This window comes from Engystomops pustulosus, chromosome 4, assembly GCF_040894005.1.
Source record: "Engystomops pustulosus chromosome 4, aEngPut4.maternal, whole genome shotgun sequence".
In the NCBI taxonomy this organism is placed as follows: Eukaryota; Metazoa; Chordata; class Amphibia; order Anura; family Leptodactylidae; genus Engystomops; species Engystomops pustulosus.
In genome coordinates this window covers 95,483,041-95,510,328 of record NC_092414.1, presented here as the reverse complement: position 1 = coordinate 95,510,328, position 27,288 = coordinate 95,483,041, and the positions used below count along the sequence as shown (strand labels likewise).

The 27,288-nt window shown below is 44.8% G+C and overlaps 1 protein-coding gene across 5 annotated transcripts in view; it reads left to right on the top strand.

Annotated features, from left to right (window-relative positions):
* The first annotated feature begins 2,853 nt into the window (after nucleotides 1–2,853).
* The window catches only part of PPP1R12A (protein phosphatase 1 regulatory subunit 12A), a 69,254-nt gene continuing 44,819 nt past the window's right edge, over nucleotides 2,854–27,288 (top strand). For 2 of the 5 annotated variants that reach the window (XM_072146803.1, XM_072146802.1), the window contains exon 1: nucleotides 2,858–3,384. In XM_072146803.1, the coding sequence (XP_072002904.1) occupies nucleotides 3,148–3,384 (237 nt within the window). In that variant the 5' untranslated portion in view covers nucleotides 2,858–3,147. Of the gene's footprint in view, nucleotides 3,385–27,288 lie in introns of all 5 variants that reach the window. The other 3 variants (XM_072146804.1, XM_072146801.1, XM_072146805.1) reach the window with 3 other exon arrangements.

The following is a 27,288-nucleotide window of genomic DNA, read 5'->3' as shown; positions in this document are numbered from 1 at the left end:
GAAAAAGTTTAAGAAATATATTTATGTGGAATAGAGGAAAAAGGGGTCACAGATGGATATAGAAGCCTATTCTAATGTCACTTACCCTGGGTATCAAATCGAATAAAAAGAATAAGTCATGTTTAATTGAAATATTTGTAAGGAATTTTTGTAAAAAAGACAACGACCGCAATACAAAAGCAGCTAAAGAAAACTAAATCTAGCAGTGACTGAAGTAGTACTACATAGACAAGTTCACAAAAATCTAATTAAAAAAAAGCAAACCAGGGTTTGGTACTACAGGTAAATCCAAATCAGCAGGAGGAAACACATCCAGAAAGCACATCAAGGGTCTGAAAGAGTAGAATATCTATACAACCAACAACAGGTCTATGGCAGGGCTTTGGAGTCAGAAGTTTTTGACGACAGAGGGCATTCCTGAGGGAAGTTGGTGTTATCATCGTGTTCTGCCATCTATCAAACGACGGCAAAACAAATTGCAGACTGATTGATAGGATAGTTTGGATTTGGCAGCCATTTGAGAAGGACGTGTTTTGTGTTTTCGCTAAGATGGAAAAAGAGCAGTATCGTTTGGTAATTGGCTTTTTGTTTTTGGTTGGGAAAAAATTAAAGCAAAGTTGTATGCTGTTTATGGAGACGCTTCGCCATCTATGACCACAGTTAGATATTGGTTCAACTAATTTAAACATGGGTGAACATCTGTTTTTGATGAGGAGCGACCAGGACGCCCGGCAGATGTGGTAACCGAGGAAAGCATTCAAAAAGTCCACAACATAATACTCTCTGATCGACGAACAAAAATGCGCAAAGTAGCAGAGGTTGGCGATGAAAAAATTGTTGGCCCGATGGCTGCCGCGATTGCTTACTGTGGACAACAAGCGGATGCAGCTGTTAACTTCGAAAGGTCAAGGCAACGATTTTTTGGGATGTGAACGGTGTCATCCTCATGCAGTGAGTTATTGGACCGCTTCAACAAAAAATTGAAGGAGACACGGCCGCATTTGGCCGTTTCAACACGATAACACACCAGCACATTCATTCGGAGTTGTTGCCGCCAAAATGCATGAATTGTGTTATGATTTGCCGCACCCCCCGTATTCACCCGATCTGGCTTCCTGCAACTTTTTCTTGTTCCCTAACATGAAGAAATGGCTCGCGGGAAAAAAATTTAGCTCAAACGAGGAAGTCATCACCGAGACAGAGGCGTATTTTGGAGAGTTCGACAAATTCTATTTTTTGGAAGGGTTAAAAATATGGCAGGAACGTTGGGGGAAGTGTATCTCTCTAAAAGGGGACTGTGTTGAAAAACATTTTTTTTTTTTAAATGGTGTCTTCATTTCTAACACGGATACTTATTGAACCTTCCTCGTCATTTAGGGGTTTTTAGTTGGTTCATGGAGCACTTTTTTGAGCTGTAAAATATTAGTTAATGTTGCCATGTGAGGGCTTATTATTTGTGAAATGAGATGCATTTTTCAGTGCTACTATTTTGGTGTGTCTATGCCCTATTGTTTAAGATTTATTTAAAAAAATTATTTGGGGGAGGGGGTTTTGTAGACAAAACATCAATTCTATTGACTTGAATTTTGACTTATTTGGTGTTCACCATATTCCTGGATGAGATCTGTTTTTTTGTGGGACATGTTCTGCTTTACAACAGTACCATTTTTGTATTGATATGGTTTATTGATCACTTTTTATTCAATTTTATGTGGGACAAAATAGGTAAAAATCCTAAATTTTTATTGTTTCTTAAAATTTTTAAGGTTTAATAATAATTTTTTTATTGTTTCTTAAAATTTTTAAGGTTTAATAATCATTTTGTTTTATTGTACGGGCCTCGGACGTGGTGATATTACAGGTGTGGGGTTTGTATGGTGATATACATTTTTATATGTACCGGTAAGTGTAATATGTAACGGAGATTTTTTATTAATTTACTTTTATCTTAAAACTTTCTTTTCATCTTTTAAAAAAGTTTTTTACTTGTTCCATTTGCCATTCAATTGCTTGTTCATTCTAAATACTGTACATCAGTATTGCAGCGTATTAGCACTGTCAGTCTGTAAGGTCCCATATGTAACAGGACCTTACGGGCATTTACTATGGACAGCCCCAGGGTTGCCATAGCAAAAAAGCAGGGCAGGGAATCTCCCTGCAACCATTTAAAAGACTTGGTTGTGCTGACTCTGGCATTTAAATGGTCAGCACCCAGGACCAGAGCTTGCTCCGACTGCGGGTGTTACACAAGGATGTCAGTGGTATACTGCTGACACCCCACGCTTCACGATGCCAGTTCAGCTCTGATTCAGAGCTGAACCAGCATTGGCGTGGAGCGCTATTGGCTGGACTCCATGCAAGAGGAGGTTAAAGGAGTTGTCCACTTTCAGCAAATAATTGATATTGTAATATCAAAACAAAACAATATTGAAATATTGTTCGTGCTGCGATAACTCTCTGTGGCTGGTGCACCTGTGAGACATCACACGACCATGGACTCTCCTATGAAAGTAAGCATAGAACCTTTCTATACAATTACAGCAAGCAGAGATCTAGAAAACTGTGAGGAAGTGATACAGAAAGAATATTGTAAAATTGTATAACTACTCATCAAACAATATGAGTCCCTCCATGTATCATGTGGCAATGTGTACACTACGTGAGAAAGAAAGTCAGCGAGGACTCTGCTATCAGGGGATCAGCTGGCAGCCTGCCCGCTCCACAGCGCAGCCACTGCCTCTTACTACAAGTAACAACTCATCCTCATGCAAACAAGGCACATATGACGTCAGCACTCTCCGAGCCAATGGGTGCTCCGCCGTGCACCCTTAGCCCCTCCCCTTCCACAAGGCGGTGGCGGCGAGCAGTCCTGCCCGAGCTATATGTCCTACCATCGGCTACTCTCGCGAGACTATGCAAATGAGCGTCGCGGGCGCGCGTTGTGTGTGCGCAGCCGGTCGGGGCCTGCAGACGTCTGTGTGTCAGTGAGAGAGGAGTTGGGTGTGGGCCCCGGACTCGGGCGAGAAACGGGTCCTGAGGTGTTCTGCGGCCTCGGAGCCCTGCGGTACCGGAGCTCGCTGAAGAGTAGAGAAAGAGCGCGGCAGCCAGTCAGGAAGGGAAGGACCCGGGGCTGGGAGGGGGGAGGGAATGAAGATGGCGGACGCTAAACAGAAGAGGAACGAACAGCTCAAGCGCTGGATCGGCTCAGAGACTGACCTCGAGCCGCACGTCATCAAGCGCAAGAAGACCAAGGTGAAGTTCGACGATGGGGCTGTGTTCTTGGCTGCCTGCTCCAGCGGTGACCGGGACGAGGTGCACAAGTTACTGGACCGGGGGGCTGACATCAACTACGCCAATGTGGACGGGCTCACGGCTCTGCACCAGGTACTGCTAGGCCCTACGGGGGTGCGACAGTTGGGGGTCACCGCTGTCATGTGTGCGACCTGTCAGCGCTGGACTGTCACCACCTTCATGTCACCCCCATCAGGTCAAAACTTTACAGCTGCCCCCAAAGTTTCCTTACACATCTTGTGTTTGCCATTGTGGTGTGTGGCCAGGGGTGCAGGGAGTGTCCTGGAGATGTTGCCAGGTACTCGGTGCTGTCAAGTGACAGCTGATAAGTTATACCATCAGATAGCTGCCCGTCAGAATACCATACAGTACTGCCATCTTGCCCTGTCACCCAGCCTTGTCCTCCTCTCCCTCTGCCCTGTCACCCAGCCTTGTCCTCCTCTCCCTCTGCCCTGTCACCCAGCCTTGTCCTCCTCTCCCTCTGCCCTGTCACCCAGCCTTGTCCTCCTCTCCCTCTGCCCTGTCACCCAGCCTTGTCCTCCTCTCCCTCTGCCCTGTCACCCAGCCTTGTCCTCCTCTCCCTCTGCCCTGTCACCCAGCCTTGTCCTCCTCTCCCTCTGCCCTGTCACCCAGCCTTGGCCTCCTCTCCCTCTGCCCTGTCACCCAGCCTTGGCCTCCTCTCCCTCTGCCCTGTCACCCAGCCTTGGCCTCCCCTCCTCTCCCTCTGCCCTGTCACCCAGCCTTGGCCTCCCCTCCTCTCCCTCTGCCCTGTCACCCAGCCTTGGCCTCCCCTTCTCTCCCTCTGCCCTGTCACCCAGCCTTGGCCTCCCCTTCTCTCCCTCTGCCCTGTCACCCAGCCTTGGCCTCCCCTTCTCTCCCTCTGCCCTGTCACCCAGCCTTGGCCTCCCCTTCTCTCCCTCTGCCCTGTCACCCAGCCTTGGCCTCCCCTTCTCTCCCTCTGCCCTGTCACCCAGCCTTGGCCTCCCCTTCTCTCCCTCTGCCCTGTCACCCAGCCTTGGCCTCCCCTTCTCTCCCTCTGCCCTGTCACCCAGCCTTGGCCTCCCCTTCTCTCCCTCTGCCCTGTCACCCAGCCTTGGCCTCCCCTTCTCTCCCTCTGCCCTGTCACCCAGCCTTGGCCTCCCCTTCTCTCCCTCTGCCCTGTCACCCAGCCTTGGCCTCCTCTCCCTCTGCCCTGTCACCCAGCCTTGGCCTCCTCTCCCTCTGCCCTGTCACCCAGCCTTGGCCTCCTCTCCCTCTGCCCTGTCACCCAGCCTTGGCCTCCTCTCCCTCTGCCCTGTCACCCAGCCTTGGCCTCCTCTCCCCCTGCCCTGTCACCCAGCCTTGGCCTCCTCTCCCCCTGCCCTGTCACCCAGCCTTGGCCTCCTCTCCCCCTGCCCTGTCACCCAGCCTTGGCCTCCTCTCCCCCTGCCCTGTCACCCAGCCTTGTCCTCCTCTCCCCCTGCCCTGTCACCCAGCCTTGTCCTCCTCTCCCCCTGCCCCGTCACCCAGCCTTGTCCTCCTCTCCCCCTGCCCTGTCACCCAGCCTTGTCCTCCTCTCCCCCTGCCCCGTCACCCAGCCTTGGCCTCCTCTCCCTCTGCCCCGTCACCCAGCCTTGGCCTCCTCTCCCTCTGCCCCGTCACTCAGCCTTGGCCTCCTCTCCCTCTGCCCCGTCACCCAGCCTTGGCCTCCCCTCCCCTCCTCTCCCTCTGCCCCGTCACCCAGCCTTGGCCTCCCCTCCTCTCCCTCTGCCCCGTCACCCAGCCTTGGCCTCCCCTTCTCTCCCTCTGCCCCGTCACCCAGCCTTGGCCTCCCCTTCTCTCCCTCTGCCCCGTCACCCAGCCTTGGCCTCCCCTTCTCTCCCTCTGCCCCGTCACCCAGCCTTGGCCTCCCCTTCTCTCCCTCTGCCCCGTCACCCAGCCTTGGCCTCCCCTTCTCTCCCTCTGCCCCGTCACCCAGCCTTGGCCTCCCCTTCTCTCCCTCTGCCCCGTCACCCAGCCTTGGCCTCCCCTTCTCTCCCTCTGCCCCGTCACCCAGCCTTGGCCTCCCCTTCTCTCCCTCTGCCCCGTCACCCAGCCTTGGCCTCCCCTTCTCTCCCTCTGCCCCGTCACCCAGCCTTGGCCTCCCCTTCTCTCCCTCTGCCCCGTCACCCAGCCTTGGCCTCCCCTTCTCTCCCTCTGCCCCGTCACCCAGCCTTGGCCTCCCCTTCTCTCCCTCTGCCCCGTCACCCAGCCTTGGCCTCCCCTTCTCTCCCTCTGCCCCGTCACCCAGCCTTGGCCTCCCCTTCTCTCCCTCTGCCCCGTCACCCAGCCTTGGCCTCCCCTTCTCTCCCTCTGCCCCGTCACCCAGCCTTGGCCTCCCCTTCTCTCCCTCTGCCCCGTCACCCAGCCTTGGCCTCCATCTTTCTGCTCTGTCATCCAGTCTTGTCTCCCCCACCCTCTCTGCCTGGCCACTCAGCTGGAGGAGTTCTGCTGGTGCCTCCTATGAGACCTGTAATGGTTTCCTGTTGTCACATTAGAACAGGAGGAAACTTCTGTAACAAATAGAACTGACAGCTGAACATTGCTTTCTACTTGTTGTACTTCTCCGTGTCATTATACAAGATTAGTACCCAATATCTTGTGATGGATTCCAAGGTCTTCAAGATCACATAAAAATCTCCAGATCTCTTCCATACGTTATAAACTGTGGTGCCACCAATGCTCAGGGTTTCGTTGTATGAAGGTTCTGTGTAATGTTTGTGGCCGGCAGATTGGAATCTCTGTTGGCCAAATAAGGGCAGGTTAGCAATGGGAGATAATGCTTGAGGTGCTGAGCACGGGGCAGGCTCGGGTTGCTTTCTACAGCTTTGTGTACAGCTGCTTAGCTAGGATTGGACTTGCACAAACATAAGGAATCTGAGGTTTTGGTCAAGGTCAATATAGTGTTTTACTGTGCCTCTAAATGTGGAGCACTCGGCTCCAGGGTCCTCTGGCAGCTACATGTCTACTCTCCTTTCAGTAGTGTAAAGCAGAAGTTTTGTTGCTGAAAAACTAGATTTAGGGGAATTGAGTTTAGGAATTGATCTTACCTATCCTGGTTGGACCATTTGTAGAGAAATGTTTACCATATTTGTGCCATCATTGTGGACTATGTGATGAAGGGTTCTTTCTGGTGTTTTTGGTCCATGTGAGAACCTCCATAAGATTCTTGCCCTGACATTCTGCCTCATCAGTCCCTGATAGTAAAATCGTATTATGGCTGTCTAGCATGGTAAATAGCACAGCCTATATAAGATCCCTGCAAGGATACTGAAGAGAATTCAGCAAGTGCACTGATCCTTTCTGTGTTCTCACCTTTGTTTCAGCGGCTAGCACTTGTCACCATGTATCTACGGCATGTCCAATTCTTCTGTGTTTTTCGGCTTGTGCAGGACCATGGCCCGTTTTTGCCTGAGAGCAGCAAATTTGGATGCAGATTGCTTAAAGGGAAACTGCCACCACCAATCTACCTATAAAGGTAGATCGGGTAGTAGGTGGATCAATAGGACGTGAGGATAGCCCTTTTAAGGGCTAATCCTCACATCCCCGCGCTGTTTTGTGAACTTACGTTATCACTTTATGCTAATTTTGTTATGCGGCTACTGGGGCGTGGAGTAGCCACAGCTGTGGCTACACGGCGCGGCTACTCCACGCCCCAGTAGCCACTTTACCCCTCCTACCCACAATCTTCGGCTTGCAGCTGCGCGCCCTCGTCCGACGAACCTGCTGTCTGCGCATGCGCAGAACTGCAGGTCCGTGCCTGTGCGGTCACTGCTCCGAAACAGGCGCGGGCCTGCTGTTCTGCGCATGCGCAGACGGCGGGTTCGTCGGACGAGGGCGCGCAGCTGCATTGAGCTGCACGCCGAAGATTGTGGGTAGGAGGGGTAAATGGCTACTGGGGCGTGGACTAGCCGCGCCGTGTAGCCACAGCTGCGGCTACTCCACGCCCCAGTAGCCGCATAACGAAATTAGCATAAAGTGATAATATAAGTTCACAAAACAACGCGGGGATGTGAGGATTAGCCCTTAAAAGGGCTATCCTCACGTCCTACTGATCCACCTACCACCCGATCTACCTTTATAGGTAGATTTGTGGTGGTAGGTTCCCTTTAAGGGATCCCCTGAAATAGCAAGAGTGCCTTTTAGAGGGGTTGTCCCTAGTTTAGAAGTGGGCACCTATTCACAGGATAAGGATAAGCTGATCAGTGAGAATTTTGGGGACCTCGCTGAACACAAGAACGGTGAGTGAATGGAGCATGTCTCCTTCCTCTCCATTACTGAGAACAGGATCTCCTTTCTCCAGGTTGTTGTGGTCCCAGAAGTTGCACCCTCACCAGTCAGCTTCTTACACACTGGCACATTGATAGACGTAAGCTTCTAAACTTGGGTCAACCCCCTTCAACATGAAAGCATCCCAATGGCTTATGTACTTGTGACTTTCATTGTGTACTGTGGTTCATTAAAATAAAAAATGCCTGTGTATTTTTGTCAAAATGCTATCATGCAAGGTCATGTATTTGTAAAAAAAAAAAAAATGGAGAATTGTGGAGAAGGTGATGAAAGATGGAGCTGGTCACTAGCACGGATGTGTCGTTTCTATTCACATGACTTGTGCGGTGAAAAAAATAGAACATGTTCTAGTTCATGGATCCTAGACCTTTTCATTGTGTGTTTGACTAGCTAGCTGTTGTTACTCATGGCAATGAGTGGCATGATTGGTCAGTACTGGGATCAGCTGTAGCTCCTAGGAGTGATCTCGGAGAACTCCACATTTGGGCATATACTTTTCCTGCATGTGGGCGGCTTTGTCATTTTCAGCCAAGAGAGAGAAAAGGGTTGAGTAAACTTTTTAATGCTTCCAAGTTGTTGTGTCTGTTGGAACACATTGAGTAAAAATCGTGCGCGCCTACTTAGGAAATGCCGTAGATGTTGCGCGCACTGTTGTGCGTAGCGCGAAGCCTCTTCTGCTCTAAAGTTTAAAAAGTGTTAAAACCGCTGGTGCTCGGTACTTACTGCTTACCCCTGCCATTCTAAGTGGTAGGTTTCCTTTAAGTGGACTTTGTCAAGGGATTGCAGATACCATACATATGTAAATAACTATATATTTGCACTGTAGAAGGTGAATTCCATTGCAGATCCACATGCAATTGGATTGCATTTGGCTCCCCAGCTTCATGGGATGATACCATAAGTCTTCCCAGCAGGACATACCATGGTTTTACTGGGTAAGACATAAGGGGGTAAACCAATGTGACCGTGGGCACTGACTCTGGCACTGGCTGCTCATGGATGACATGATTAAGCAGCAGCACTGCCTGGCTTGGCTTCTTTTCTTCAGATGGTTGCCATGGCAGCCTGTAGCTTAGCATTTATGCAGCCTAACTCCTCCAAAAAGTTTTCTAAAAATTGCGTATGTATATTTCTTCTGCGCGGATGTGCTCACATATCAGTAGCTTGCTAGTTGTTTGCCTTGTGTAGAATTAGATTTCCTACTCCTATCAGTCCTGGGGCAAGGCTAAAAGTGTCTAGAAAGATGGATAGGCTCTAATCTACAGCCTAATAATAATAATAATCTTATTTAGCGCCATCAAATTCCGTAAGCCTTTACAAATAGGGCACATATACAAATATAATATTACATTACATTGAACAAACAATCATATGGAACAATAGGAGGGGGGGGGGGCTCTGCTCACAAGAGATTACATTCTATGAGGATGAGGGTGTTGACATGAGAGGTAAAAAGCTTGTATAATGGTCCAGCCATTCTTTATAACGGAACAATATAAAATAATTTCATAAATAAAGATTATGCTGCTTGAACCAGCCATCAGCCACCATCTTATTTACAGGGTCCTAGGTGAAAAAGACTGCAGAGAAGCCTGGAGTTTGGTATCTATCTGGTGTTTGCCGAATAACAGACGGGAGATAGGACACAGGATGGATTAGTAAAGTGACAGCTGACGTTTCAAGTGTCATAGGCTTGCCTAAAAAGATGGGTTTTATGAGAATGTTTGAAGCTTTGGAGGGTGGGTAATAGTCTGAGAGTCTGGTCAAGGGTATTCCAGAGAATTGGAGCAACTCGGAAGAAGTCCTGGAGACCTGCATGAGAGGTTTGAATTAAGGTAGAGATTAATCTAATATCACTGGCAGATCGAAGAGCATGGTAAGGGTGATAGACTGAGATGAGAGAAGAGAGATAGGGAGGTGCAGCATTGTGCAGATCTTTGTAGATGTTTATTTTAAAGTAAATATAAAAGGAGACTGCTAGGACTAGGAGAAAATCTATGTATTTGGGTAAGTAATTGGCTTAGTGATAGAAAACAGAGGGTCGTCATTAATGGCACATTCTCAGATGTTGACGTTACCAGTGGTGTACCACAGGCATCCGTATTGGGGCCACTTTTTTAAAAATATTTTTATTAATGACCTTGTAGTGGGTTTACACAGTAAAGTTTCAATATTTGCAGATGATACTAAGCTGTGTAAAGTAATAAATACTGAGGTTGATAGTTTAGCTTTACAGAGGGATTTGTTGAATCTTGAGGAGTGGGCAGAGAAATGGTTGATGAGGTTTAATGTAGATAAATGTAAAGTTATACACTTGGGCCATGGAAACAAAAAGTATAATTATGTTCTAAACGGTCAATTTCTTGGGTAAACTTAATTTTAGTGACCAGAGCCAGGTGGCTGCTGCTAAAGCAAATAAAATCATGGGTTTATCAAGAGAGTAATAGTCTCATAATAAGGGCATAGTTTTGCCTTTAAGACTCATTCACATGTACGTCCCCATAGACGGCAATAGCGACACGGCGGCGATACGGTGCCACACGTGTGGCACCAATCCGCGCCGCACACCGCAACGAGATGGAGCATGCTCTATCTTTCTGTGAGTGTGCGGCCGTGCGCCACTGTTTTCTATGGAGTGAGTGGGTGTCACCTCCTCCTCACCTCCAGCACACGGCGGTATGCCTGCATGGCGGGCATACCGCGTGTGAATGCACACTTATACAAATCCAGACCACAACTGGAATACTGTGTATAGTTTAGGGCACCAGTGTATAAAAAGGACATATTAGAGCTGGAACGGGTGCAGAGGAGAGCGACCAAGATTATTAGCGGAATGGGGGGGGGGGGGGGGGGACTAGAATTCAGCTTAGAAAAAAGACGACTGAGGGGAGACCTCATTACAATGTACAAATACCTGAACGGACAGTACAAGGATCTCTCCAAAGATCTTTTTATACCTAGGCCTGTGACCAGGACAAGGGGACATCCTCTACGCCTAGAGGAGAGGCGATTCTACCATCAACATAGACAAAGGTTCTTTACTGTAAGAGCAGTGAGACTATGGAACTCTCTGCCGCAGGAGGTTGTTATGGCGGACTCCATGTACATGTTCAAGAGAGGCCTGGATACCTTTCTGCAGACAAAAAATATCACAGGTTATGGGGATAAAACATTTATGTAATTCTTAAAGGTTGAACTTGATGGACTTGTCTTTTTCCGGCCTTATATACTATGATGCTATGGTCCTGAGGAGGAGCTGGTGATCCATAGTATCAAACGCTGATGATAGATCCAGAAGAATGAGGAGCGAATAGTCACCTTTGGATTTAGCAGTGAGGAGATCATTGGAGACTTTAGAAAGAGCAGTTTCAGTGGAGTGGATAGAGCGGAAACCAGATTGCAGCAGGTCAAGGAGGGAGTTAGCTGAGAGGTAGTGGGTTAGTTGAAAATAGACCAGGCCTTCCAGGAGTTTGGAGATGAAATTGAGATTAGAAACTAGTTTGGTAGTTAGTAGCACTGGATGGGTCCAGGAAATGTTTCTTTGGTAATGGGGTAACAACAGTATGCTTGAAAGAAGATGGGGTGACACCAGGAGAGAGAGAGAGGTTTGAAGATCTTGGTGAGGTGAGAAGTGACTTCTGGGGAAGGGACTGTACAAGAAGTGAGGGGATGGGGTCACTGATGCACTGATGTGGGCAGAGGAAAGGAGCCTGGACACTTCTTCCCCTGTGACTGGCTCAAAGGGAGAGTGTGAACAAGGTAAGGTACCGGATGGAAGGGGATTAGTGGGGTGAGAGGATTGAGCAATTATTTCCTTGTATCCTTGCTTAAAGATAGTTGGAAATATGAAATTGTGCAGTGACATTTTAAATATGCACTGCCTTGTTACATTTGAAGAAGTCATGTATTTAAGTTTTTTTAAGATTCCGCCACCCCCCAGTATTCTGAAAATGTAAATTTCCTTCTGTATGCCTTCACTGATTAAAGGTCTGATCAGTTTGCTGTCAGTGAATGGAAGCACTTGTTTATTTCAGGAGGCTAAACACACATTGGACAGAAGTCTTTTGCTCCCTCCATTTGTTTACAAAAACAGCAGGAGGTAAAGGATGGTACCCATGAACCGGGTGCGTGCCATGTTTGTGGTCTGTAAAGCCTGTGTTTTGGTTTCCACATCCTGTAGAGTCTGTTTCCTGCAGTAGCTAAGGATCGTCATGTGTCAACAGGCCGTATCCTTCATATAATATGAGAACATTGGTTCATGCTGTCATGTTTTGGCTTGTACATTACCACCAAAGCATGCTATGGTTTCTATGGGGGACATTTATCGGGACATTTGTCAGTTTTTTTTTTTTGGTGTACAAGCCCTCAGATCATGATTACTAGTAAATTGTCATTAATTATGATTTCCCCCTTGACTCCATCTCCACAGATGGACATGGAGGGACGCAGCCGGTGGCGTAGTGGGTGCTAGCTATAGCCTACAAATGTCCTGTTCTGAAAGGTGCAATTCTATGCAAGGTGGGACCTGGTATAGAATTTTCTGTTGCCTCATGATGTATCTAGTGGCACCAGAGGACCACCAGTATATGATGCATCTCCCCCCATGTTTTTAGCCCACTTACACTGTAATCACACATGTAGGAATTATTCAAATGTTGCAAGGAATATCCGAATATTTGCAAAATCCTCGTGCAGGTCTATTGCAATATTTTCATGTCTGTCTGAATTTCTCCCTTTTGGCTTTTTGCAAATAAGACTCTAGATTTGCCCCAGAGATATCAAACATATGAACTTAAACCAAATAAAATGTAGGATGGCTACTGACTGCCATGGGCACTGCTGTAAGCTTCTGAATACCATCATTCTGGGGATAAATACGGTGTGGCACCCTTCATATATGCAGGATTAAAAGGAAACCTAGCATATACCGCTACATGAATAGTCTTGTGATGAAGGTACACCGGTCTCCAGTGCACTCATTATATTGCATTGGGCACTTGGTTCTCATGTGATGGTTTGGTCTCTGCCTTGCTCTCAAACTTTATTGTATGCCAGAACCCACGCTTCTGATACTGTGATACTATAGTGGTGACACAAGCAAAATAAGGCTACGCTAGGACAGCTGCTTTTAGTTTTACTATTTGAAAAATGTCAAGAATTTTGGCTTGTTGCCCTGAATCTCCTGTATGATTGTGCACCTATGCAAAGAAACAGATGAAAGGTCTGACTTTAATGGAGTCACTGTCCAAAATTCAGGAAGGGTGCTTCTCTCCTGCTTAACCCCATAATAGTCATGCACCACTCTGGGGTCAGTGGAGGGACGCTCAGCTGTCAATGACAGCTGAAGTCTCCAATAGTAGTTTATACTATTCTGGAGGTATGTGCAGAAGAAGCCACTTGCAGATCACTACCCAAATATAACAGTTTTAGATACACTGGGCTGTGTTCCCGATATGTTTTATAATAGGTTTTTTTTTGTGATCACTTACATCCTCTTTACATACTTATGTTGTCATTTATTGCTTTCTGACTTTTTCTTAATATGTGGTATGAGGTTTTGTGTAGGTATTTTTATATACATATTTATATAATCGATCATAATGGGTTAGATTTAATGCAGCACAGTGCATATAAATACTTTAGTCATTCCTTTTTAATGTACAGTTGCAATGGCACCCATAAACTCTTTATAAGAACTTATTGCAATAGTTGGCCAAAATTTGTGGCAACTTCTGTATGTGTTCCTTCAAGGGATAAAGAATCCTGTAATATGGCTCTAAATGGAGAAGCAACTGGGGGTACTTTGAAAGAACTTTTTTTTATGATTAGAGATGATTCGGTGTGTGATTTTCACCATGGTTGTGTGACCTGACATTTAAAGAGGACCTGTCACCAGATTTTGACCACCCTGACTAACAATGCCTACCGATAAAGGGCTAAAAGTCCTCCCCATATCACCTAAAATTAGCTGCCAGTGGTGCACTGTTCCTTAATTATAGCCATTTTTCTGAACTACAAATTAGCTATTTTGCCATGTCTGGTATTTGTGACTCTTCTCTCTCTGGCTGGCAACGAACCACACCCCATTATTGTGACTGACAGGGCTGTCTTTTCAAATCACTGTTCTGCCTCCTTGTACTTGGGGACTGTTTGCTAATATTCAACTACAGACATATAAAGCTTTTTTACACAGTGACTTGTTACATTTATGCCATGTGACCAGAGTGACATCGCAGGTCCTTTAGCCTTCCAACAATAGCAAACTGTACACCACTTATGTGATAACATTAAATCACAGCAGCCTGAATGGAGATAATTAGAAGTCCATGGAGGCTGCTGTGTCTTCATGTGGTCAGATACTTACATTGGGTACAGTTTGCTATTGTTAAGTTATTATTGTTAAAAGGCTAAAGGACCTGAGATGACACTCTGGTCACATGACATGAACAGTGACCAATGAGGCATAAGGCATCGGGAGGAGTAGATGGGTGGGGCCAGATGAGCTGGATACACCCCTTCTGATGCCAGATAATATAAGATGAACGTGATATATGTGGATGTGATGTACACAATTTTGAGCTGAAAGACGGGTGTCAATTTGTTAATAGAGCTTTATAGGGACCCGGTGACTATTTTTGATATTTTTATTATTTTCTGTTGGGAAAAATGTTTTGCTTAAAACCAACAAAAAGGGGAAAAAGGTTAGCCAGATTTCACAAGTTTGTGGTTCAGCACTTCTTGAAATTCTCTTGCATCCGGCTGAAAAGGTTTTGCAAAGGATAAAGTTTTAGATCATATTCTGTACAACCCATTGCTATTTGTTAGAATTTAGGATAGGATTGTTCTCATCTGGAGAAGAAAAATTAATTAGTTTAAGGCTGTGGGTTGGTGTAGGTAGTGTGGGCTGCTGTCCCAACTTTACTGTTGATACCTATCCTCATGTCCTTAATCATATTTACAGTTATACCCTGTTCTGCTATGAGAGAAAATTAAAATAATAGCTCCATCACATCTTTCATTTTACAACAAGGTTTATTTGGGTAACAATTTGCTTAGTAATAGAAAACAGAGGGTTGTCATTAATGGCACATTCTTTGATTGAGTTTAGGTTACCAGTGGAGTGCCACATGGGTTAGTATTGGGCCCCCTTTAATATATTAATGACTTTTTACAAAGCGTTTCAATATTTGCAGATGATATTAAGCTCTGTAAAGTAATTAATACAGAGGCCGATTAGTATACTTTTACAGCGGTATTTGTGGAAGCTGGAGAAATTGGTGGAGAAATGGCTGAGGTTTAAAGTGGTTTGCCCATGAGAGAACATTCTCAAATTTTAATTTTTACACAATAAAGAATTTTAACCCCCATACTGTAAAATTTTACTCAGTTTTTTATTGCTGTTTTAGTGTAAACTTTTGTGGATGGGGACTCTCTAAGCAGACACTTCATGATTCCTCTAGTTCTTTGAGCTGCCAATGTGGTTAGATTATCAGGGTAACAGTGTAAATACACTTTCATTTAGCTTCTGAACATTCACTAGTATCTGACACAGAAAAAGACAGATCAGAGATCAGATCCATGAGATGCATATTACACATGACATACTCAGCTTTACTATACCTCACCTATAACACATACTGTCAGATCTACTGTGTCTCCACTGGATAAAGATCTTATCTCTTTGTAGTTTTACTCTCTGATACTCAGAAGATAGTCGTGTCTAGGGGCAACCAAAATTGTGTACACCAGGACTGATAGACAGGTTGGAATTATCTGTAAAATGCAGTTTTTTTAGATAAATGTTAGGTTGTGCACTTGGTCCATGGAAACAAAGTATGGTATAAAGAGAACCCGTCATGCAAAATAACCCCCCTAATCTAAATAGATTTTCATAAACTGCCATTAGAAAGCATTGCCTCTATCCCTTCATTGTTTCTCTACATGCCTGTAAACCTAAGCTATGAGGTCCTAAAGCTGTATGCAAATGACCTGTGAAATGTCCAATGAGTCATTAGCATATTCAAGCTGTCCACCTTATTCATGAGTGGGAGGTACAGCCACACCCCCAGTGCTTGACTGACAGCTTGTATAATGATGTGAGGCTGTGTAATGATGCGCTTCCTGGTGCTGGCGCCCCCTGCAGCCTGTGTGTGTATAGGACAGATACAACAGCTCCAGGCAGCCATGTTATAGCAGAACATGCCAGGTACTTGTGTAACTGATGTCTGTGTCTCTCACCTGTATATTAGGAGGGTGCAGCATGTCAGAAGATGCAGCACACACCCACTATCATTGCTTTACTATACATTACACACAGACATGAGCAGGGGGGGGAGAGGGGAGGGGTAACAGGAGTGACATCACTGCCTCTGACCATGTGACCAAATGCAGTGAAAATGGTGAAAAAACGCATTTGCGCCGTATTCTTGTGGGCTTGGATTTTACGGATTTCACTCTGCACCCCAAATGACAGGTCTACTTTATTCTTTGGATCAATAAGATTACAGGGATACCAAATTTGTATAGTTTTTATGTTTTCATACATTTACAAAAATTAAAACCTCATGTACAAAAATTTATTTTTTATTTTGTCGTCTTCTAGCGCTAATAACTTTTTCATACTTCGTTGTACGGAGTTGTGGGTGGTGTCATCTTTTGCGACTTTTGATGATGTTTTCAATGATATTTGTAGGACTGTACACACTTTGATCACTTTTTATAGAATTTTTTTAATTTTTTTTTTTTAAATGGCAAAAAAGTACCAGTATTGACTTTGGACGCTATTTTCCGTTACAGGATTAAACACAGTGAAACCGGGTCGGGCATTTTCGGATGCGGCGATACCTTATGGCGCCATGCGCCATGTTCCTCCTTGGAGAGGGGCAGGGGTGAGCAGCGATCACCCCCTCCTTCTCTCCCCGTTGCTGACGTGTGCCTGTCGGCTAGGGTACGGCAGGCATGCGTTAATGTGAATGCAGCCTTAGCAGTAAGACTATGGAACTCTCTGCTGCAAGAGCTAGTGTTTAACTCCTAACCCAATACTATGTACACGTTTCATCTCAGCAATTACCGGAGCTCAGAAACTGAGTCTTGGGATCGCTGCAAGAGCCTGACATTGTGAGAAAGACAGGCTCCTGCACTAACCGCTCAGATCACGATACTCTCGATCCCAGCTGTTTAACACTATAGATGCTGCGGTAAATGTGGGGCAGCACCTGTAATTGTGGTGACCCATAGAATAAAGAACATTATTTTCATAGCAGGTGTACAGCCAACAAAAAAAGCTTAAAGAGAACCTGTCGCCCTTAATAATGCCTCTAGGAGCCGCTTACTAAAGTAAGCAGCTCCCCAGCCCTACACCAGTAATAGCAGTGTTAAATCGCTAGCTTTATTGGAACATACTGTTAAAGCTAGCAAACGCTGCACTGACCGCCCCCTCATAAATACGCCGGACCGCTATGTATTGCAGTGTTATTACTCTACACTACTATTACTGGGGTAGGGCTAGGGAACTGCTTACTTTAGTAGAGGGTTTATTAATGGTGCCAGGTCTTCTTTAAAAACTCTAAACCAGTATTAATGATTTTCTTATTCCCACAAAGAGTAAGTAAAATGTCGTCAGTTGGCTATTTAAGTCCCCTGAATGATCTACCTGAACAGTGGATCTCATTCTAGAAGAAATAAGCCCCCATATGTCCACATTAGAAAAAAATAAACATTTTATAGCCTGTAAAATATGACAATGCAACTCTGCTCTGAATGGTGCTCCATCTATTCTACACCCAGCCATGCGCCCATACAGCAATTTACCAACACTTATGGAGTATCGGCATACTCAGGAGTAATTGGGTATCAAACTTTGTGTTGTCCAAATTGTAAATTCCACCTACATTTTGTCTTGACCACTGTCAAACACCTAAGGGGTTAATAAACTATTAAAAGTTGGTTTCTCATACATTTAGGGGTGTAGTTTCTATAATGGGGTTATTTATGTGCTTTTACCCTCTGAAAACCCTCACTTGAAAACTGAGCAGGTTCCTGTAAATATAGGGTTTGGCAATTCTCCTAAAAATGTGAAAAACTGCACCCACAATTCTAAGCTCCATAACATCCTTGAGAAATGAACCATGCTGGCATACACCAGACATTAGGGAAATGTTGGTTATATAGTTATTTGGGTGCCATAACTATCTGCCTGAAAAGTAAAAAAAATTAAAACTTTGTAAATTAAGAATTTTTTCTGCATTTAATTATGTAAAAAATAGTGAAAATTTAGTATTGCATCACATGCCGGGTCCCGGTGCATGGAGAGGGCTCGCGGGCCTAGCCCTCTCCATAGCAAGTAAGTCTTTATCTCATTCATTACAATGTGCTATCAGCACATTATAATGTATGAGGAGTAAAATCCCCATACTGCCATACTACAGTACATGGTAGGATCTTACAGACAACCTAGGGTTAATGTACCTGAAATATAGTAAAAATAAAAATTAAAAAAATAAACCTTAAAACTCAAATCGCCCCCTTTCCCTAGAACTGATATAAATATAAATAAACAGTAAAAATCATAAACACATTAGGTATTGCCGCGTCCGAAAATGCCCAATCTATCAAAATATAACTGTTTTTCACTGTGTTTAACCCCATAACGGAAAATCGCGCCCAAAGTCTATAAATTTCTATAAAAAATTATCATAAGGTCGCACAGTCCTAAAATTGATAACGTTGTAAATGTCATCAAAATCCGCCAAAAACTACACCAGCCACAGCTCCATACACCAAAGTCTAAAAAAGTTATTAGCCTCAGAAGATGGCAAAATCCCCCAAAAAATTTTTGTACAGGCGGTTTTTTTAAATGTATGAAAACATTATAAAACCTATATAAATTTTTATCCCCGTAATCGTAACAACCCAAAGAATAAAGTAGACATGTCATTTGGGGCGAACAGTGAATCCAAGCCCACAAGAATACGGCACAAATGCGGTTTTTTTTTTACCTATTTCACTGCATTTGGAATTCATCATTATACAGGCTGTCAGTCATGTGTATACCAGCATCTCTTACACAGCCTGTATAATGATACCACACTCCTGGTGCAGGCTGCTTCTATGTGCTTATTGGTTCTGGTGGCCATGCCCCCTGCAGCCTGTGTGCAAGAGATACTCATATACACATGACTGACAGCTTGTATAATGCTGTGACACTCCTGGTGCTGGCAGCCACGCTCCCTGCAGCCTGTGTGTGAGAGATACTCATATACACATGACTGATAGCCATTAGTAAGCAGCTCCTAGTGCCGTTTTTGAGGGTGACAGGTCTTCTTTAAAGTTGGTGTAATACCCTCTATGTCCAGCATCCTAAGGAAAGTTGGTGAAAACACAATTGTGTACCTTTGTTTAGCTGCTGTTTCCTCGCAGGGCTGAAGCAGCTGTCATAGTGATCATTGCTTGGTGTCAACAGATGAACAAATCTTAAAATGAGGGTGTAAACCTAAACCAAATAAGTATGAGACTGTCTGCTCTTATTCTTGCCCCATGTAATTTAAATTTTTTGGACATCTCTTGGCAGACACGCAGAATGTATAATCGAGCCCCTTTTATCCCCATGTTAATAATGTAAATGGAAAGGGCACCAGAGCCAAGAGTCATTGGTGTGACAATTCATTGAATATGGGGTTCCCTTTTGAAGGTGATCAGAGATGATTATGCCTAGTGTAAAGGGGCGTTTAAAATGGTGGTTCTCCACCTTTGGTAAGCGAAGGAGAACACCTTCTCTATGGAAAGGGAGGTTTTGGTCACCTCCCATGTCCTAAAGTTTGCTGTAGCAGCAAGCCCTGTGACTGAAGTAGATAACTGGTCAGGGTTGAGGGGCCTTGGCTTACCCTCAGAAGTATGTAAAGTCTGGACTACCGTATTTTCCGGACTATAAGGCGCACTTAAAAGCCTTGGATTTCCTTGGAAATCCAAAGTCCGCTGCCCTCCTCCACCTTCCCCGCGTCGTCGCGTCTCGTCTTCGGGTCGCGTCGCGTCTCTTCTCCGCGTCGCGTCTCCGCTCCGCCCCCGGACCTCCGCCACGCCCCCGGATCCCGCGCCTTATAGTCCGATGCGCCTTATATATGGAATTATTACATATATAAGGCGCATCGGACTAATGCGCCTTATATTCCGGTGCGCCTAATGGCCCGGAAAATACGGTACTCTAAGCCTCTGTGTCCTGCACTTTATTTTTCCTTCTCCTTGGCCCTCTTGTCCTGCTGGTCCACAAATCTCTGTCCTTACTCATTTATCATCCCTCAGTCTCCCTTTCAGACAAATCAGCCCATTTTAAATGACACCCATTTCACAAGTGGTAGTAAAGTTGATTTTGGAAGTGTATACTTTTAATAAGGTTGGTTCTGGAAGCATTTGTAGTAGAGCTACAGAAAAGGTTGGTTGGGAGCGAAGTCTAAACAGTGCTCCCCATGTGACAGGTTTTTATTGCCCTTTTAGATCCATCATCTGATGGACATCATCCTGCCTGTCATTTGGAAGGCAAGAATAGTGATGATTACTGTGCTATTCATCCCATCTACTCAATATCATTGCTGAAGAAGGCACCACAGAAATTGAAAGCAGCAAGTCTCAAAAGTTTCAAATGTTATGGGAAAATTGTCAAAATGAACATGTTAACATGGTTCTCACACTTTCTTTCTACCCTAACTAAAAACATAACATGTCCTAACTAAAAACATAAAATGTTCAACTCCACATCCCATAGCACATAGGTTTTTGTTTTTTCTTTTGTTAAATTTAAACTTTTTTGAGGGGGAATTGTCTTATATACTTTTCATAGTTATATTTCCAGTTAGCGGTAGAATTAGGAATATGCTTGTTGTATGCATTGGTTTATAGCTGAGCTCCGTTCACTGCAGGACAGGGGGAGAAGGAAGCGTTGGACATGTCCTTGGCCTCTGAAAGATAGAGTAATGTAAAATGTTCAACCCCACATCCCATGTTTAATAATTGGAGGTGGAGGAAGACTGTATAAAAATGAGCAGTGTTCACATGGTTATTCACAAAGCATGATGGGAAAATCTCCATGTTGTTCCCAATCCAAGGCTTATAAATATAATTTCTGTGGTGCTTCAAAAATTAACAATGTCTGCAGGAACCATACATTTTCCTGACTTACACTTAGGCTACATTCACACGGACGTATGAAAACGGCCGTATCCGTACCGTACCGTTTTTTTACGGATTACATACGGCCACATTCATTTCAATGGACAATACGTCTGACCATTTATATTGCCGTTGTTAAATCCGTTCCGTACCGTACCGTATACTGGCCGTATAAAAATATAGAGCATGTCCTATTTTCTCCCGTATTTCAGTTCCGTATGCCCTAGAAGTCTATGGGGACGTATAAAATACGGGTTACATACGTGCTGCATACGGATGAAAAACGTCACGTATATACGGCCCGTAAATACGGGACTGGAGAAATCATACGGTTGTGTGAATTACTGTCTGTTTTCATTTCTAAATCATCCAGCAAAATACATTTTTTTTTTATTTTTTTTTTTTAGTATCCAGTGAGTTGATGGGTTTGAACACATGAAACCTGTCTCTCCTGTCTGTCTACATTTATTTCCCATAGTGAAGAAATGTCAGCACAACATTGTATCTGTAAGAACAATACATGGCTGCCTGGTAACCTTGCCTCATCCATCAGAAGGAGAGTTTACGTATGTATGTATGTATCCATCCTAAAAAAAAAACCTGGATGCGTGCACAATGCAGTTTTTTTTAATTGGCAACGGTTTGGAAAAGTAGGAAAGTTTTTTTTTTTTTTTTTTCCCCTTCACCTCCAAATGTTTTGTACACTTAAAGGGCACCTACCACCCCGATTCTACCTGTAAAGGTAGAAGGGGTGGTAGGTGGATGGATGGGACGTGAGGATAGCCCTTTTTTGGGCTAATCCTCACGTTCCGGCTACTGGGGCGTGGAGTAGCCGGACATGAGGCTACTAGTCGCGGCTACTCCACGCCCCAGTAGCCGCGTTACTCCGCCTACCAGATAATCTTCGGCGCGCAGCTCCTGGTAGCTGTGCGCCCTCGTCCGGGTCCCCTGCGTTCTGCACATGCGCAGAACGCAGGCCTCCGGCTGCGCGGCCACTGCTCCGGGGCCGGAACTACTGCGCATGCGCAGTAACCGGGGGACTCGGACGACGGCGCGCAGCTACCAGGAGCTGCGTGCTTAAGATTTCCTGGTAGGCGGAGTAACGCGGCTACTGGGGCGAGGAGTAGCATAATGTCCGGCTACTCCACGCCCCAGTATCCGCATAAAAAAAATAGTTTTGTAAAAGACACCCGGGACGTGAGGATTAGCCCAAAAAAGGGCTATCATCACGTCCCATCCATCCACCTACCACCCCTTCTACCTTTATAGGTAGAATCGGGGTGGTAGGTTCCCGTTAAGGTGTTGGCACTCTGATATTGCTACCAGGGCAGAAAGTCTCCCAGGCATGATACCAAAGCACAATGGAATCCATGTTACACTGGTCCTCGGGCTACTAGACAACTCTTTCATAAGACATAGGTTTTTGCTTTTTCTTATGTTAAATTTAAGCTTTTTTGAGGAGGAAATTGTCTTGTATATACTTTTCATGCCAACTTCTTTTATGATACTGCTCTGCACAAACAAGTAAAATTACGGGTAGAATTAGGAATATGCTGGTTGTATGCATTGGTTTATAGCTGAGCTCAGTTCGCTGCAGGTCAGGGGGAGAAGGAAGCGTTGGGCAGGTATACGAGAGAGTGACCAGTTTTTCTCTCCCCTCTTGAAATGCATGATTGTTTGGCTACATGTGCGACTTAGGGGGCTATTACTTGCTTTTGGCTCGAATGTAGAGTAGTCCTTTGTTCTTTGGGAGGCAGCCACCAAGCACCACCTAATGGCTGCCAGTGGCTGGCTCTTAAGTCTGTCAGCGCACTAAAAGGGACTGCATTCCGTAGCCGCCGTGGTTCAAAGAAATACAACATTAGATCTGTTGAAAAAGACTGGTTTCCACTCAAACATAACGAAATTGGTTTTACACCTGACCAGGTCCCTAATGTTTTTAGTGTTTCATATAGATCATAGAGCTGTTTCACCTTGGCGTGCCCGGAGATAAATGGACTGAGGTTCAGAGGCTGGCAAGAAAGTTTTGCCGAAAACCAGACCTCACATTGAGGCAAATGGAGGCTTAAAGGGGTATTCTCGTCTGGGCATTCACATTCAGTTTCACTAATCTTCCATTTATAAACATTTCTTCAATTGGATGTTATTAAAAAAAATGTTCCTGTGTGAAGATAATTTCTCATAAATGTAGTCATGTTGTCTTTTAGAAACAAGATAGCTTCCTCGGATACGACCACGTCACACTCTGGCAGCGGTGGCCAGACTTGCGCTATAGAGTCCTGCCGGATCACCAGGACTCAGCAATCATTACCACAGGACGGCTGTGCGACATGTAGTAACTCCAGGACACTTCATATACAAAAACCTTTTTCTGCTTATTTGTGTAATCCCTCCAGCAGAGGTGGCCGTATCCGAGGAAGCAATCTCGTTTCTAAGGGACCATATGACTACATTTATGAGAAATTATCTTCACACGGGAAAATTTTTATTAATAACATCCAATTGAAGAAATGTTTGTATATGGAAGATTTATCAAACTGAATGAGAATGCCCAGGCGAGAATACCCCTTTAATCAGGAGATTAATAGCTGTGCAGCCTGGGTTCAAGCTGGCTCCAACCTGGTGCTGGGAATCACAAATGGGGTTATGGAGGGAGATGGGATCGAAAAAGAGGAGACTCAACCAGTAAGAAGGGTGGTGGAGAGATGGAAGGAACTTCCAGCTCCTCCGCCTTCCTTAATTTAGATGCCACTGGCAGATCTGGTAATTACATCAGACTCTTCAGGTTGGGAAGCCTTTTCAGCGAAAGGTACCATATTGAATTGAAGCCAGCAAGACTAGTATGCTTTCATATGATAAAGAATAAAAGTCCTCATCAGATTGATTGCTCTACCGATGGACAACAAATACAATAGTGTATGTGAACAAAATGGGGGAAAATGCAATCCAGGCAGTTGTGCTTGGAGGCCCAAGACTTGTGGAACTGGGCAATATAGAGGAACATAGACCTGAGATTAGTACTGGCAACGATGGCCTTGGACACAGTTTCACAAAAATAACTCCTCAATTTGCTCAGAGACAGATCTGTTCCCTTCGGAGACTACACCTCAAACTTAAGTGTTTTGTTACAATAGCGTGGTCTCCAGTGGCATTGAGAGTGGATGCACTATCCATTCCATGGTGGTCTGTAGAAAGTGGGCACACTCAGGACGCACCATGTGGCCATGGCAACTACCGAGCGCTCTAGTGGTCACTTTTAGGTGTTGCTGGGTAGCTGAGCTATTCCCTAGAACAAATGTAATTTGCAGCTCATGGATTCCTGCAAACTGAGCTTTGTCTACTTCTGTCTGTAGTCAACAAGCCACACTTGCATTCTTGCTGTAGTCAACAAGGTACCGTAAATGAGGTCCCATCCCATATTTGGTTTTAGCCTTCTAGTACATTCAGAAAGCCAAGTTCTAAAGTTTCCAGCCCCTGCTATGGAACACGTATTGCAAAGCTGAGGTACCATCAGAGAGCTATAAGGAGGTCATGTGATTTTCTGCTAGTCACAGCCGTAAAGAATGGCATTAGGAAATCATGCATTGTGTGATCTGACTAAGAGAAAAGGATTTCCACACGTCCGTTCTGCAATGTTCAATTAGTTAACACATCTGACTTTCACCATTGTATGATTATGTAATAACCCAAAGCTAATATTTCTGCGAGCTTTGTGAAAAATGTATTATTCCAGCCCTCCCTGCAGCTGAGGAAGAGGGTCTTCCATGATTTCTAGGAATCTCATAAGAGAAGCCCATCATCAACATTTTCTCAGTTGTAGATTTACTACTTCTATATTCTAATATAGAATTACTAAAGAAGGCTATGGGAGCCTTTAATAGAGTGCACCAAGCTTCCAGCAGTGGACCAATGGGGTTTGACCATGGCACCTACCGTATATACTTGAATATCATCCGAGTTTTTCACCACAAAAAATGTGCTGAAAAACCCTAACTGTGGTTAGTCTATTTAAAAAAAAAAAAAAAAAAAAAAGTGTACTTGCCTTCCCTGGCATGTTCCCTTCTATACATAGATGCTCCGACATCGGCTCCATGTCGCCATACATTCCATTCACACACACTGTTGGTGCGCTGCTGACGTCATTGTGCTTGTTACTTGTGACGGACCGTGCGGGGACACAGAGCCGATGCTGGAGTATCGATATATAGAAGAGGACCTGCCGTGGTGGTGGTGGGGGGGGGGGTGTTAGAGCGTGGGGGTGTGTAGATTTTTTTAAAAAAAAATGTTTTGTTTTTTTTCTTATAGGCTGGGAAGGCTATATACTGGGGTCTGGCTGTCCCCAGCAGGTGTGGATACTGCTAACTAGATCAGGGGCACTTATTTGAGAATTTATTTAGAATTTCGGACCTGGTTAAATGTCTTCTGTAAAGCCTGGATATTTCATGTGACTGCTGTCCCTAACCTTCTATAGTCAGAGTGCAGTATATGAAGTCTGCACAGTGACGTCAGCCATGACTCTTGTGGAGCTGATAAAGCCGCACGCTTACATTCCTTTTGTGGCAATGTGCTAGTTCTCCTGCAGTTTTCTGGAAACCTTTTTGATTACACATTCGACTTTCTAATGTCTACAGCAGTCGTCCAGTCTCTAGGAAATTTACACACTATTCTTTATAGAAGTGATTTTTTTTTTTTCCATCACAAGCTGGCAGAATATTTCTATAGCTTTATACATATTAATCTGCATTTCACAAAAATATTTACTTCTGCTTATTGAATTTTTATCACTTTTTAAATGTTTGTTTTCTGATGGTAGATTTTCTCTGCATGATAGAGCTGCCGTCTTGTCTGAGCTCTAGTAATGGCCTTTAGGCCCATGACATTACTAATGAGCTGTCTGCAGCAGTCTATGGAGAGTGTTCGGTCAGGAGGTCTGTATAGCCTGTTGCCAATGAGTGAATTTGGTCTGACCAACTCCTCCATGCACATTCAGAATGTACCGTACCAAACCTATAACCAGTGAGCTGACATACACAAAAAGTAACTTGCGCATTGTCTGGTGTTGAGGATGCAGGACAGGGAGCCCCCATTCATTACCTGAGGCTGCATTCAAGCGCAGTATTTGTGTTGCGATTTTAAGCGCGTGAAGGAGGGGCTTGTCTCATTGCAGAGGCATTTCTCCTGAAACGCTTGAGATCAGGAACAAGCCACATGTTTGCATTGCTTATAGACAAAACACTTAGACCTTTTCCCTAATTGCAAGTGTAGAAATGCATCTGCAATCGGGCAAGTCCCTTGCTCACAGCCTCTTGTATTGTATTTCTAATTGCAACACAAACGCTAATTTGACTAAACTAAACAGCCCTTTTTAAAGAGGTACTAATACTCCTCCTACTCACGACTTGCAAGTTTTCTATAACCTCCAAAAGTATCACACGTGCGGCCACCTCTGCATTTATTCCCTGTCTGAATACTATTGATCACCAGGTTTGTCATTGGGCAAAGAATTTGCTTTCATAAAGGTAGTAGGACCTGTGCCTGAATATTCATAAGTATCTTGGCACAAGCCATGGCTGAAACTGTTTGGCATCCTGTTGACATGACTTAATTTTATACTACTATATGCAAGTTATTTTATCTTTTTTTTTTTCTTTTCTTTAGTTTATTTGCTTACACTGGTGACCCACAATATTTTCTTGCCTTGTACAATCTTGAAGCCAATGAAAGCAGTGAAGATTCTTGAATCTAGTGTGGGGATCTCTGTTGTGACCACTCCTGGATTTCTTGAAAACTGAAATATCAGGACAGGTCTGTGTTCCCACTATAACCACTATGCTATATTGCAGTACTGTAGTGTAAACATCAGTGTTGTGCTGTTTAGCGGGGCGGAAGGAAGGAATTCCTTGCATATACTGTATAATACAATACAGTATATCAATATGAAACGGCAGTGTGAGAGGTGCATGACACGTGGCTCTGCTGGGTCTGTGATCACACAGACCTATATCAGTGGTGGCGAACCTATGGCACTGCTGCCAGAGGTGGCACTCAGAGCCCTCTATATGGGCCTTGCCATCACCCCAGGGACTGATTTTGCCAGACAGGACTCACAGGCAGCCCAGGACCCTAGAAGGAAGCTACAATGATGATCCAAACTTCTTCTCCTTCTTTCTACTGTATTGGTGTCCTCAGGTGCCTATACAATTTAAACCTGTGACAGAGCAAGGAGTAATAAGTTCCTGCTTAAATTGTGGCTTTGGCACTTTGTGAAAAATATGTGGGTTTTGGTTGTAGTTTGGCACTCTAAAAGGTTTGCCGTCGCTGACCTATATTGCCATCCTGTGAATATGCTTTATGTGGGGAAGTTATCACTGCTGCAATGCTGGTTTTCTAGCGTAAAGGCAGTGAAATATTCACAAATCCTTGCACAATTATGATGCGACTGCACCACCTCCAAGCCATGTGAGCGTGCAAGGGTCGCATCGGCTGCTTGATGGGTAAGCACAGGGAGTTCCCACCTCATGCCTGTGT